Source organism: Acipenser ruthenus, chromosome 14 (genome assembly GCF_902713425.1).
Source record: "Acipenser ruthenus chromosome 14, fAciRut3.2 maternal haplotype, whole genome shotgun sequence".
NCBI classification, from domain to species: Eukaryota; Metazoa; Chordata; class Actinopteri; order Acipenseriformes; family Acipenseridae; genus Acipenser; species Acipenser ruthenus.
The window spans coordinates 16,497,146-16,511,679 of NC_081202.1; the positions used below are offsets into that span (position 1 = coordinate 16,497,146).

Consider the following 14,534-nt stretch of genomic DNA (forward strand, 5'->3'; position numbering starts at 1 on the left):
TGCTCTGTAACAAAGCAGCAAATGAAGCATCAATGATTTTCATATTAAAAAAAAAAAAAAAACTATTATAAAAATGGTTTATTAAAGGCAATTTGTATAGGTTAATATCAAGTATATACAGACTTGTTTACAGTGCGACACTTTGATCCCATGTACCAACTTCCATTGAAACATTAGTGGCTTATCTTAACCCTATTTTGAATCAAGCAAAATAAAACTGGTATCAGATTTTGGTTTGATCTATGAAAACAAATATATAGTTTTTATTTGACAGTGCAAATCACATCTGTGGAAAATAGTACTGTACAATATTTGTTACCCTGGTTAACCTTGTTTACATGGTACATTTCATGAATTGGTCATTGTAGTTGCTAGTAAGTTGCTCTTTATTAAGCTGTAAAGAACGTGAGACTGCAAGAGAGGATAGATAAATGAGAAGAAGAAGACTGCACAATGCATTAGATAAAGCAACAGTTCCCCTTTAAGTATTTCAAGACATGCATTTCAAGCACAGCATCTAATAGAATTGATTAATATCAACAGTAATAACCAGCAGCTCTTAAAGAGTTCCTGTATCTGCTGCAGTCTCAGGGTTTTTACGGGGACATGCAGATGATGCACCAGGCAAGCCATTAAAGTTAATTGGACGTGTTGGATCCGGTTGCGGTGTCAAAGAGGTGTGATACAACATAGTCCTGATACACCCCATCGATGAGCTTGGCTGCGTTGTTTTTCACAAACCAGCAGTCTACCTGGTGTCTGCCACTGTGTATCTTTCTCTGCTTCTTCACTGCAGGCACCAGCCTGTCCTTCAGCTTCAGGGCTGTGCTGGGACTCTGGGGCTCCTGGTTTGATTTAGTCCCATTCAACAGGCTCTTGTGAATGGTCACATTTACAGGCATCTCAGTGATGCTGACTTCCTGATACAAGAACTGGCCTGAAAGTAAACTGAAAGGATTAGTATTCATATTTCTATAACACTTTTTTCATTTTAAAAGTTGACGTCCTACTAACAGTGTCAATTGCTGTTGTTTCAGTAACCCATTCAACAAATGGTACCCCTGTGAAACTTTCTGTATAACAAAAACACATACACCCTTTTTCATGGTAAAAGCTACTAAAAACATGTGTATAACAGGAACCCACTCAGATAAACTGAAGTTCAGAGTAGTGTCATGTCTCAACAGTGTTTTACTGGGACAGTTTTTTTTAACTCACATCGCAATTCAAGTCTGTTCTGTAAAAGGTACTCTAGTGCATAGGGATGTGAGTTACAAAACGGAACTGGCCCAAACTGTCACATGATCAACCTAGTCCAGTGGTCCTCAAAGCTGTGCCCGTGAGACCATAGTGTTGTGCCCTCGACTGCAGCTGACATAATCTGGAGTACTGCAATATTGATGTATTCGGACTGGGAGCGGAACTGAAGTCATTACAACATACTTAGTCTGTGCTCTCAAGGTCATGCCCTCGACAATTTAGAGAAATAAACAAATATGCCCATGTCCAAAGAAATTTGTGGACTACTGACCAAGTCATAGACCATTTGAGACTGAAGTACTGATTGTAATGCAACATGTTTCATAGATAGAATCATAAAGATGTGCAGAAGTGTGAATACATCAAGCTGAATTGACCTTCTAGTGCAGAGCATGAGCCAGGGCTGCACTGTGCAGTACCTTTGATCTTTACCGACTACATTGCATTGTTGGAATTTGGCCAGAGGACCAAACATAAAACACCATCAATTTAGCACACTTTAATACTGAAAATACACATTTTACAATGTCATATACATGGGAGATTATATTTAGTCTTCCTGTTTGCTTTTAGGATCAGAACGGTATGGAATGCAAAATATGACTTACCTAAGAGTCCATGTGAATCACTGGACAAGCCTTTGCTGCTGGAGATGTAAAATCCCAGGTGGTCTCTTTGGTATGGGGCTGGATTCTTATAGTGATGGACTAGGATTACGAAACTGACAGATCCCTGCACTGTCACAGTAATGTTGGATTTCCCTACGATTGACACTGCCAAGCCATCCCTCTCCACGGCTGACGTCTTATCACATGGAAGGACCATCCTGTCCTTGCTGTCCAAGATGACTTTGCGAGGGGTGATTTCAATGTATGACCGCTGTGGCTTGCTGACCATGATTGTGATGGTGCTGAAGTAAGTCCGCTGTTTTTTGTGACTGTTGACAGGTGCTGGAGCTCCAATCAACTTCCCGTTTACTGTGACACCTTCAAAAATAGATACAAATAGAGGGGATTATGCAGAGGATATAAACTATAAGGTGGTAAAGAAAACACAGTATGCAAAGTTCAATTCCTAAAAGAAACCAACAATGCTTGAATTCCAATTCCTTCTTTTTTTAGCTAAAATGTTTTAATGTTTTGTGCTGGTCTGTCTAGACTTTTAAGCTAGACGAACGAGCACAAAACAGGAGTACAAGTTTGGTTTCAGATAATAATGGTATTTAAACTTGCTGTAATTATTACAATGCTTACCAGAGTTTTTATGATCTGATACAAGCCTGAGAACATCTCCTGGCTCTCCATTGATGTTAAAACATACTGCCATCTTGCTCAAGGGGAAATCAACAACAAAGTGAGGGTCTCCGTCAGCTGAAGGATGAGGACAATTAACCAGTTAATTACAGGCTATAAATGCATTACTACACAGTACAGAGTATCTCCTGGTCCTGGGAAGATAAGTCTTTAAAACATACATTACCTAAGAGGTGCCTTATAATTAAAAAAACAAAAAAACACTGTTTTCAAGTAGTGTCATGTGATTTGTCTGTGATTTGTGCTTGGTAATTCAACCGAGTGTTGAACAAACTATTACTACAACAAATGCTACTACTACTGTTTCAAGTACAGACACATAAACAACAAAAAACAGGATGGAAAACAATAAGCATTTTCAAGTTTTTCTTGGCCCTAATTTGAAAACAGAATATGTATTCATATGTAAAGGCTTTCTGTGGTGATGTCAGTATAATTATGAGTTGAAGTATAGACCAACTAGCGTTTGAAAATGGAATGGTTGTCAAATATTAACAAAACTTTGGATAGGGATAAATCCCTACCAAACAACTTTACGAATTCAAGCTATTGTGTTTTTCCTTTTTGAATTGTCAAGTTACTGTGTTTTTCCTTTTTGAATTGTCAGGTTACTGTGTTTTTCCTTTTTGAATTGTCAGGTTACTGTGTCTTTCCTTTTTGAATTGTCAGGTTACTGTGTCTTTCCTTTTTGAATTGTCAAGCTATTGTGTTTTTCCTTTTTGAATTGTCAAGTGATTGTGTTTTTCCTTTTCGCATTGTAAAGATATTGTGTTTTTCCATGGGACCCCTCATTTAAAGACTGCTATTTAATGAAATGCTTTTTGAGTAGCGGATTGAACCAGAGTTCATTGCCCTTGTGTACATGTATGTATTCCTTTAACCATGAATGCTAGCAACATACTTTTCTGCCAAGGCTATCATGAAAAAGTAGATTATCATTACCTACCTGTACAGTATGCACACATAAACATGAATGTGTGACGTAATCACAGACTGACAGGCATCTACATCCCCTGAACTTGTTCTAATGCATTTCAAAAATGTTCCTCACATTCTGGTTGTGGATCTCTAGATAGTAAAATGCAAAAATGTGCTTACAGGCGCCACTACTATACCCATCTTCAGGGATATACATTTTCAGTGCAGATAGTAAAACCTCAAGTAAAGGACTAAATTACTAGGCATTCAGTGTTTTGAGTTACGTAGTACAACACATATAAACTGAAGGAAATGAATAGCCTGAATAAAAGCACAAAAACACAGATGACACTTTTCTGTAGCTGGCAGTTAGTTCAAACCTCCTGAAACAACACTTGATAAAGGATACTGTATCTGAATCTTACCTGATGTTTTTGAAATAATAATTTTTTTTTCAGGCTTCTTCACAGAAACATCTAGGAATTAAAAAGAATATATATATCGTAGCAGGGGTTTATAAGAGCACAGAGAAGGAGGAAGAGGCCCATGCATTGTTCATCCTATGGGACAATGTGAGTTTTCATTGTGCACTGAGATCGTGGGAGTAGTTTGATGTACATAATAATTGTTTATTAATTAACTACATTATTTAAATATATAATAAAACTAGCGACAATGAATAATGACAAAGATATTTAAAGTTTAGCAGACAGTCTTTTTGTGTTGTGATCATTTTTATTTTGTTTTGTTTTTATTTTATTTTGGTTGAAGAGGTGAATGCAACTATTTGAGTTTGATGTGTTGACGTGAGTGTTACATTTTGTAAGGTTTGTGAATACATTTTAAATGTATACTTCATTTTTCAATTGCCATGGCAAGTTACCATGGCACTGCATTCTCATTTTTGAACATATTGTAAGGATGGTCATTTTAAAAATGACATAATTATACAAAACCAGCCTGACCAGCTTATCCTGCAGTCATTTATAGTACCAACATGCAAACTTCTTACTGCTTTGTTTCCATCTGCCACTGGAACTGTTGAACAAATCAATCTCTTAACCACAATGCAAACGAGCTGGGCGTGTCTGCATTGGTGGTTTTAGAGCTTTTAACCTCATCTCATCTCACCGACAGGGGGCTGGACAGAATCTGTAACGGCAGTGTATCACACAACACTGCCCGTTACAACAACTCAATCTGAGGTCGTATTCAGACTGCTTTCACTTCCATCAGCAGGGAAGAATTCAAGATCACATGATGCTGTTCCACCTGATATGAAACCTTATCACAAAAATGTACTGTGACACAAACAAAGACAGACTATGTCACTGCATCATTTTCATATGGATATTTGTTTGTAATATCACTTCCTCCTTGACAGGGACCAGAATAGGACATGTTATCAGTCTGTATTCCAAAGTCACACTGCAAGTTCAAACTACATTGAAAACCAACTAGAAATATAAGGGATTGATTTCGCTTTTTTAACTCAATCTTAGTGACAGATGGAAAAACAAGTGATCCCTGATACACAAGACGATGATGATGGTGTCATAATTTCTTCTTTGTAATAATAATAATAATAATAATAATAATAATAATAATAATAATAATAATAATAATAATAATGTTCTGTATACGTGTATCATTGTTTTACCTGGTTGTTTTGTGTTCCTGTGTAAACTCTGTGGTTTTTCTCCGTGCTCTTCATCCAACAGATCAGCATCATCATCTCTGGGCTTGTCCATTTGTATGTCAGGCTGCTCTATCACCATTGAGGTAACAGGTGTAACAAAGTTGTATGTCAGAGAGAGATTCTTAGCCTGGTCTGAAAGGGTCTCCCGCTCCCTGCTGGACTCACTCCTGAGCCGAGACTGAAGAAGCTCCTTAACACTTAGGTATCCCCACAGCCTTTCAATGTAATCCTTTTCTGTAGTTGTATTCACCAAGCTGTTGATATTTTTCTCTACTCCTTTGGCTTTCTCTTGCAGAGGTACGTCCGTCTCCAGCATGATGCTTTTGTCACTGTTGCTGGCTTTCACCTGGACATGTAAAGAGCCTGTGCTCTGACCTGATAGTTTGCCTGCGATCACAATTTCTGAGCCGTTAAAATAATTGGTAAAGAGTTTCTGGGTTACATGTTCGACAGTGTCTTCTGTGTAATCGATATGGATGTCCGACAGGAGTGGAGTACCGATTTCATCATAAAACCTGCAGCATAATGAACTTGCATTAATCTTTCTGGTTAAATAACCAATTGTATTTAAATAGGTGCTTAGATCTAGCACTACTTATATCACATACTGAGAACATATCAACAACTTTTTTTTTTTTTTTGCTCACGAAAAAATAGCTTTAATGTTTCAGCCTTTTTATTAGCTTTATGATATTTCAGGTTAGGAAGGTACATCAGCCTGAACAAGATACAAACCCTTTAAGCATTGTTCTGGCGTCTGCGTCTTCGTAGATCCTCCGCATCATGCCACAGTTTTCCAGCGCCATGCGTTCCAGCAGCCTGTAGTCGACGTCATTGCCGATTCCAATGCTGAAGAGGCAGGACTGCTCCTGAACCGCTTCCTTGGTGTTGCTCAGGATGTTGGAGGACTGGGTCTCCCCCACCGTGGGCCGCCCGTCAGTCAGGAAAATGATCAGGGAGACGCTCCCCTGAGTCCTTCTGTGACTGGCCTTGTAGTCACTTAGTAACACAGCTCCTGTTTGGATGCCTCCATTTATATTAGTGCCTAGAAACACAAGAGGATAACCTTTCACATGTAATAAATACAGAACTGAGCGATTTTATCCTTCGTTAAAATAAAAAGGAGGACCAATTTATGAAAGACAAACAAAATGGAAACAGGTCATAGGTGTGACATAAACACTCACACACCATTTTAACTGTTTGGTTTGCAACACATTTTCCCCACCTGTTCCCCAATATGTTCCATTTATATAACTGTATTAAATAAACTACAGTATTTTATCTTTATCCAATACTGCATTATAAAGGTAAGCTGGCTATAATTTTGCCTTAGACACAAGTCTGCTGCATTGAGAAAAATATCTTACTACAAATCCCCAACACCCTTAAAATGTATTGTTCTACAAACCAACTGAAATAAGTTATGACAGCTCCACACACCTTTAGGAAATGAATTGTAACATTTAGGCTCTGAAGGTCAGGTCTTGTGCCAATGGTAAAGCTGTGATAACCTCAAATGCCTCAATAGCACAACATTCTCTTTTTGTTTTCGCTTGGGTTAAGACCATGCCACTATAAGTTTCCTTGTTGTGTTCCAATTAATAGGGCTCTACAGGAGCACTCCACTGACAAGCAATTCTGTGGAGTCAGATAGGATCCTTTTATTTGTAACTCATGGAGTGAGTGGGAAGCAGGAACTAAGTACTTCCATCAAACTTATAATATTGTGGAAAGATAAATGGGCTTCACCACAGTCTGGAAAACAAAAAGATACTCTGGGGAAAAAAAGTCTTGAAGATACTTATGAGAATGTGCTTATGCTAATGAAAAGTAAGAACATGTATTTAAAACCTTGGTTAATACACGCTATGCCCTGTATGAAAAATAAATGTTTATCTGCTTATGTAATCTCAACCTGATTACAAGGCTTACATGTTCTACAACCTTTTACCAAGCTCAATGCATTTTCTGGTAACTATGGAAACAGTTCATTCTCTACCTCCGCTGGGGCTGAGGAGGTAGATGAATTTCTTAGCGTCCCGGATGTTATCTGGGGTAACAGGTACCAACTTTCCCTGCTGCCAGACTTTGATGCGGTTCGAAAAGCTGACGATGTTGAAGTGATCCTCAGGTCGGAGGTCCTTGAGAATGGTGAAGAGGGCTTCTTTAGTCTACAGGAAACCACAGCAAAAAGTTAAAACTCTGGTACATATTTTTAATGAAGTATCAAATTGTTTTTTGATTATTTTTTACTTTGTTATAAATAAAGGAAATATCAAAATTCCTGGCTCAACTGCAACAATTTCAGTAAGCTATTCTTAGTAAATTCAAAAGAGGACAAGGAGCATTAGTAATGTAACCTTTGTCCCTTTAGTTGAAGCTTGTTAAGAAATATTTAAGCTTGTTTACGTTTCCAGGCTCTCAGTCTGAGGAAAACTTTTTTATGAAGAACATGACTGGTACCTTTTATCAGCATTTAAAAAAAAATAATGGTGGGATTTAAATGAAGGAATATTAATCGGAAATGTTAATATACAGGAAAATGGTAAACTTAGTAATGTTTGACAGTGAACATTGATTGTTTTCTTTCCTAGTAGAATTATACAGTTAAAACAACAAAACTGCGTTTTTCACTGAACATTAAATAGCTCAGCACAAGCTCCCAAGATCTGAAATATACTTGTTTTACTCAAGAATGCACTAGTTTAATCAAATATTTCAAAATTGCAGTAACCATGTGTTTCTGTAACATCTGTTTGAATCGCAGTTTTCAGAAACATTTACAAGCGTATTAAGCTCTTTTTTTAGTCTTTCAGTAGGAAGGCAGGGTCAGGATTTGCAATTCTGTTTCCACATTTACTTAAAATTCACCAGTCTGTTCCAGCTATTGGCTTTCTCCTTTGTATTGTACCTGTTTGTATCACATGGCTTTTCCAAGTGTACTTTTCATGCTTAATGTCATTGTTGTTAAAAGGTCAACATTTTTACAGATTTTCACCCCAACTTTTTTCCACCCTCCAGGGGATATGGTGAAAAGCTTTATGTATGACGCAGTAACCCAATGCTGGCTTGCCACAGCTTATTAGGACTCCTTTGTTTAACAACCATGCCCTGCTATGCTACAAAGTCCCATACATGCTGCAAACAACATGCCAACTGTTTCTTTGGATTTGAAAAGAAGTAGAAACCCTGGAAACAAAACTCTTTTTAACAGCAAGTTGGCTATCACAAATTTGTTTTTGTAATCGGTCAGCTGTTTACTGGCTGTCGGAAATCTACGACAGACAATGTGTTTCATTTTGCTCTGAGATTCCTATTGGATTTTCTCATTCAATGCATAATGAGCATGTGAAGTGCCACTGCTGGAGCACCGGAGGTGAAAGAAGTCATATTATTGTAATCGTGCTCCAGTTGGTGGGTGAGCTGAATTTTACTTTCAAGCTCTCTAAGTAATGTGAAAAAACAACTTGTCTCTTTACAAATAATTAGCTAGCAATGCTTTACAAGAAAGCAGCAAAAGAGCTCATTCTTGTGAAACGACAATAAGATACAGTTAGAGGAAATTGGGTGGGGAGATTCGTGGGCACTTTGATCTCTACTATCAGGTAATTAACTGCATGTGTGTGTGCATGTGTTTATGTCTGTGTGTGCATCTGTGCATGTGTTTATTGTTACACAATCCCAGCTAAAGTCCTTAAACAAAAGGAATTGTTGTGATTAGTTTGTAAGAGAAAGAACACTTCAAATGACACAATTTATACTTTTCCTTTCCTTTCTTTGAACAAAATTATATATATATTATGTATTGCTAATGTTTTTCAACAGATAATATGAATAAAAAATAATAAACATTATGTTTTATTTAGATTATGTTTTATTTATATCAGTATCTAAACTAACCACATTATTACCCCCGCAGGTGAACAGGGGGTATGGGAAATTGGCAGGATTTATACTTTTGTACAGTGGCTAAGATGCTCACTTTAGGGGTCCCTGAGTGGCTCATCCAGTTAAAGTGCTGCCACTGGGAGCCCAGGATGTCACACAGCTTGGACAGCAACAGTTTAGGCTTGTGAGATCGAGGGACGCTCACACGCCCTCAGAATGTCTGTGCTGTGTGAGGACTGCGGTGAGGAGAAAAACCATTGGACATTCCAAATTGGGGGAAAATAAATACAAATAATAATTGGTCACTCTAAAATAAAATAAAAATAAAAAAGATGCTTACTTTCACATTAGTGTAAGGACACTTCTGAAAACCTACAAACTTGAAAGATCAGACTCACCTGCCTGATTTTAGTTCCGACCATGGAAGCACTGGTGTCTATCACAAAAACAACATTCTTGGGAACAGCAGGCAGGTCTTTTGGTGCAAAGTAGTGCACAAAGTACCCATTTAAAACCTAAAAGAAATGTTAGGAATGTAGTTTATACTGCTTTTTTATCAACAGACTTGTGTGAACCAAAGAAAACATTATTTCATGTAAACTACAAATCACAAAAACGTTGATTTGTGTTTGAGCTGTCTCAGAATAATTTAAATTTATATTTTACCTCACTATTTCTGCACATACATTTCATACACAATTAGAACATTTTATTATGGGATGAAGAACAGTTTAATTTGCCAGGTTGCTTGGCAACATTACAATCCTTAACCACCTGGGTAAGCCCTTCAAAAAGTTGGCATTTTACAGCTAATCTGCTTTATACATGGTAGCTACATAGACTTTTATTTTTAAGCATTATTTAATTGCACACTAAGTTGCTAGTGTGCATTTACAATGGGTCCTTGGATCAACTTTCAAACAATTAAAGGCATTAGTACAAGAATGCTGTATAAACACACAGAAAATCCATTAACAAAATAAAAAGCAGTTTCAGCTTAAAATGCAGCAAGACTTTATGTAAGCTGGGCAGCTACTGCTTGATGTCCACCCAGGGCAAGGCAGAGACCATAAAACCTAAACTTAAATCCAGCAGGAGAATTAACCCACGGTGCTTCCTTAGGCTTCATTTTCTTCAGGACCAAATCAGCCCACTCAGAATCATTCTGTTGCTCATTGTGAAGATTGAAATGTTGCAGAAAAGGTTTGAATGACAAACAAGTCAGATTTATACCCTTAATTAATTAATAATGATTTATTTCTTAGCAGACGCCCTTATCCAGGGCGACTTACAATTGTTACAAGATATCACATTATACATTATTTCACATTATACAGATATCACATTATTTTTACATACAATTACCCATTTATACAGTTGGGTTTTTACTGGAGCAATCTAGGTAAAGTACCTTGCTCAAGGGTACAACAGCAGTGTCCCCCACTGGGGATTGAACCCACAACCCTCTGGTCAAGAGTCCAGAGCCCTAACCACTACTCCACACTGCTGCCCCGTAATATGTTCTTTCTTAGTGGACATTAGGCAAGGCTTCAATAAAGAGTTTACCTGAATATCTCCTATCCCCAGCTCTCTTTCCACATCGTATCGAACGACAAAGTCACCAAGCATGCCATTCCGTGCTATCCTTGCTTGCTGCATGATGTTGGGGCTGAAGGTTACTTTGCATGTGGTCTTGGTCCGGTTGACAACAGTAGATAGAGGAGCTTCTGGTTTACCTGTAAATAAAGAAAAAACCTGTGAGAAAACATGTGGTGTACAGCGCAATTGGTGGCTGGACAAATTGGATACTGAGCCAAAGCAGCTTATCTGAAACTGATCAAAAGAAATGTAAGGAGACTGCTAATGTGGCCACCAAAGAGGTCAATTACTGCAACCTTGTAGAGAAATGTGAACTTTTGACCTTCTGCACCTACCAGGTGGACCAGCTCTCTCGTCTTCATTATGAGAATTTTATTAACCTTTTACAATTCTCCTCATGACACGAATTGCTGGAAAGTTACTGGTCCAAACTACAGAGAAACAGACATAAAACTAACATTACACAGGATTAGGATTTCCATAAAATAAGTGTCCTGCACTGTGGTGAACTGTATTCAACTGATACATGTACACCCATCAATATGTACCATAAATAAGGGATTCCTTCTTACTGTTAGGATTAGCTGTATTTGCACTGCTGGATGTCCTCCCGTTCCTCAGTTGAGGGGTTTCGAGGTAGGTTATCTCAGAATGCTCCACGATGTTCACCTCTACTGACAGCTTGCTGACCAGTTGCTGGGGGCGCACACTGGTCACATGTTCATATTTTCCCAGACGCCTCTGCAATAACTCCTCGTAGGCCAGTAGGAAGGTTGCCTTGTTCTTTCCAGGGATGCTGGCAGCAATCTGAAATGTTTCCATCTCACTTTCACTGCATGTGAAAAAAAAACACATTCTTAGAGTCTAAAGGCTTTGAAAGATTAAATCAATTTTTTTTTTCAAAGCATATTTCATGTATCGCTAAGGATATACACTAAAGCCAACAGTATTCATCTAAAATGGCATCTCACTACGGGCTTGAGGGGGGTAGTTTAGCTTTGCTTGAACTTTCAGAGAGACAAGACAATAAATTCAAAGACTGGTGCTGTTTTAAACTGAACCCTGTCCTCTGGAAATCTCTTTACAGACCTGGAATAGAACGTGTAAACTATATGCCCCTTCTTACAACTCTATGCAACCAAAAAATGAATTAATACTGGTTCCAGGGTGGAAACATTTACTAGCAGTTTTATACATTCTGTATTTTAGCCACAGTGTGCAGGTGACACACTCAGGTTTTCTTCTTAAACACTCTAAATCTAAAATCTAGAATGCCTAAAAGCTCAAAGTTTCAATGCAAACAATTGTACAAACTGATTGATGGCCACTGGACAAGTGCTTTGTTTCCAAGCTTGTATCCTATTACCTCGTCACACCAGCAGGGGTTAAAAGTATCTGTAACAGCTCTCACAAAAGATTACTGTGGTATACACAGGTAAAAGCACAGTAAAAGTAATGTGAAGGCACACAGACACCACTAAGAATTAACTATGAAATTCTTTCTTCTTGGTTTCAGTTTACATGAATCCATATTTGTTACTGTCTGCATAGATGTACTGTTGAAGGCACAAAACTAAACCTAGTTTCCTTTGAGTGTTACTCTTGCAAGCTTAAACATCTTCCTATAAAAAAGATTTTCACTTAGATTCTTGAGCATCTTATTTTTTTGTATTGGGTCATTTTACAAAAACTACTAATAACTGTTTGTTTTTTTATCGTTGGTAAGAAAAGAAAACCGATTTCCACTAAAATAAAAGTATTTGGTTCTCACATATTGCCTGCTTTGGCACCATTCCCCGGTTTCTTAGCCTCTTTCTTTTTGCCCTTGAGCTTTTTCTCCTTCTCCCTCACCTCACTGGGATAAACTCGTCCACCAATGATCCTGAAATAACAGAAAGAAAACAGTTAGTATTTCAACTCACATGGATGTAGACACCCTTTTAAGTCTTCAAATTGCACTTGGAGGAAAGAACTTGGTAAACCTTTCCCATTGTGGTTCCTGTATACTACTCACATTGTGAAGTTTGAGATGTAGGCTGCGGCTGGGATTTGGATCTGAAAAACACCTTCCTTGGCAGCAGATACTCTGTTGATCATGGTGCAGGAAACAGCAGTGAATGCATATCGAGAAATAATGGTGGTTTTCACTTTGAAATCTATTATGTGAGGCTTGCTTTCCTACAAGAATAAAACAACACGTTTTAAGACAGTGGCACATTACAGTTTTCATTGTATATGTTGATTCTTGTATACCATGCAAATGGTGAATTTCAGTCTGGATTTAAGTATTTATTGTTTTCAACTTTGCCAACATTAAGACAGCCAACTAGTTCAAACAACTACAATGGACTTACTAAAACTAATTAAAAAAAAACTGCACCCAATCATAAAGAAATCTACATGAAAAGAGAAGGGTATTATGAGGACTCAGGTTTGGTATTGTTAATTGTAGACAAATCAATCTGTGGTTAATTATGTATTCATTGTTTTGGTTTAAAGTTCAAAGATGACTGTATTTTTGTAACATGCAGTAAAAAGTATGATTAAAAAAAAAGACATGATACAGCACCGTATATCAGACATTATATTCAATTTCCTTTAACATTGTCAAACAGAAAACAATACATTGCACTGCTGCAATGTAGTTACCACACAGAATATAAAACCGCATGATACCTCAAGTCAGTAAAATGACCTTGAATGAATAAACATCACTGCAATTCACGCATTGTATTATTTACTGCTACTTACCAGTTTGTTAACTTGCCGTGGAACTCGGTGTCCAACCTTTTATAACACAAAAACGACACAAAATATTAGTTCCTATAAACAAACACATGTTGTTCATGCTAAGTTACACACACTTCCCCAAGATGCAAATATCGATCAATGAGGGTATTAGAAAATAAATAAATAAATAAATAAACTCACAGACTCTGGTTCCAGGTCGCTCAAAATCTCATCAATATTATCATCAAATTCTAGATTCGCATACTCTTCACCCAAGACTGAGGGGTATAAACAGAATAACAAAATAATGGTAATCATCGTGTGGACAAAAAACATTACCATATATTTAATAAAGAAAAACAAAAATTACAAAATCTCGACAAAGAAAAGAGATCGAAAAGCAGACATGTAAATGGTTGAACAGGAGTCGTGGTGTATGGGTGTAATGTGAAATAAGTCCCAGAATAAATAAGTCTTTCAAGTGTCCGCCCACTAGTAGTTTAAGTGCCGGGTATAAAACTTAGAGAAGTACAAGCCACTTGCGACACTGAAAAAACCATTTCACACCCCGTGTACTCAATAGATAACCAATAGTATGAAGTTTGGGTTAGTGTGAATTGCTTATGGGATCACTTTCAGAAGTGCTTTTTATTTTATTTTTAGAAACTTAATGATACCCGTTTACATAGTGGCTTTTATTAACGGGCGTTCCCCCCTTCCTACTAGATGTGGATGTTTTCTGTGCCCCTTTCCATGTCAACGTTAGGCTGCACTATTGTTCCTAAATAAATTACCTTTATTTTATTTGATAATGCTAAAGGTGGGCTGTCATGGTGAAAGCATAACACGAGTAGTAATGGAGAGTAACTAAAAACATTTTGAAAGCATGCTGAAGCACAGTCAAGTAAGGATTACACATACTTATGTAAAGCACAATAAAATTCAGCTATGTTAAACCGTTAAGTGCATACCATAAGCATTAGAAGTGCACTGCAAAATTACCGTGCAAATACATCAGGATACGCTTTTTTTGTTAGGGGTTTTATCCGCACCTGTATATTAATTGTCTGTTGGGGGGGGGAAGAGACTCACAGACTGTCCCATGTAAAGAGTACCGTAATTTG

General features: G+C 37.5%; 1 protein-coding gene across 1 annotated transcript; it reads right to left on the bottom strand.

Annotated features, from left to right (window-relative positions):
* Positions 1-82: 82 nt before the first annotated feature.
* On the bottom strand, positions 83-13,876 carry LOC117419788 (inter-alpha-trypsin inhibitor heavy chain H5-like). Its single transcript, XM_034032900.3, has 14 exons — positions 13,612-13,876; positions 13,432-13,467; positions 12,695-12,858; positions 12,452-12,562; positions 11,253-11,512; positions 10,648-10,817; positions 9,480-9,596; positions 7,193-7,364; positions 5,926-6,235; positions 5,152-5,705; positions 3,917-3,967; positions 2,514-2,630; positions 1,869-2,246; positions 83-937 (listed from the first exon to the last, which is right to left on the bottom strand). Exons 1-14 carry the CDS (start codon positions 13,750-13,752, stop codon positions 639-641), a joined length of 2,880 nt encoding a protein of 959 aa, XP_033888791.3. The 5' UTR covers positions 13,753-13,876; the 3' UTR covers positions 83-638.
* Between the last annotated feature and the right edge of the window lie 658 nt (positions 13,877-14,534).

Coding starts and splice junctions, on each gene's coding strand:
- LOC117419788 (XM_034032900.3), bottom strand. CDS start 13,752: ATGGTAATGTTTTTTGTCCACACGATGATTACCATTATTTTGTTATTC. Junction 10,818..11,252: donor AAATACAGCTAATCCTAACA/GTAAGAAGGAAT, acceptor CTTTATTTACAG/GTAAACCAGAAGCTCCTCTA. Junction 5,706..5,925: donor GCCAGAACAATGCTTAAAGG/GTTTGTATCTTG, acceptor ATTATGCTGCAG/GTTTTATGATGAAATCGGTA.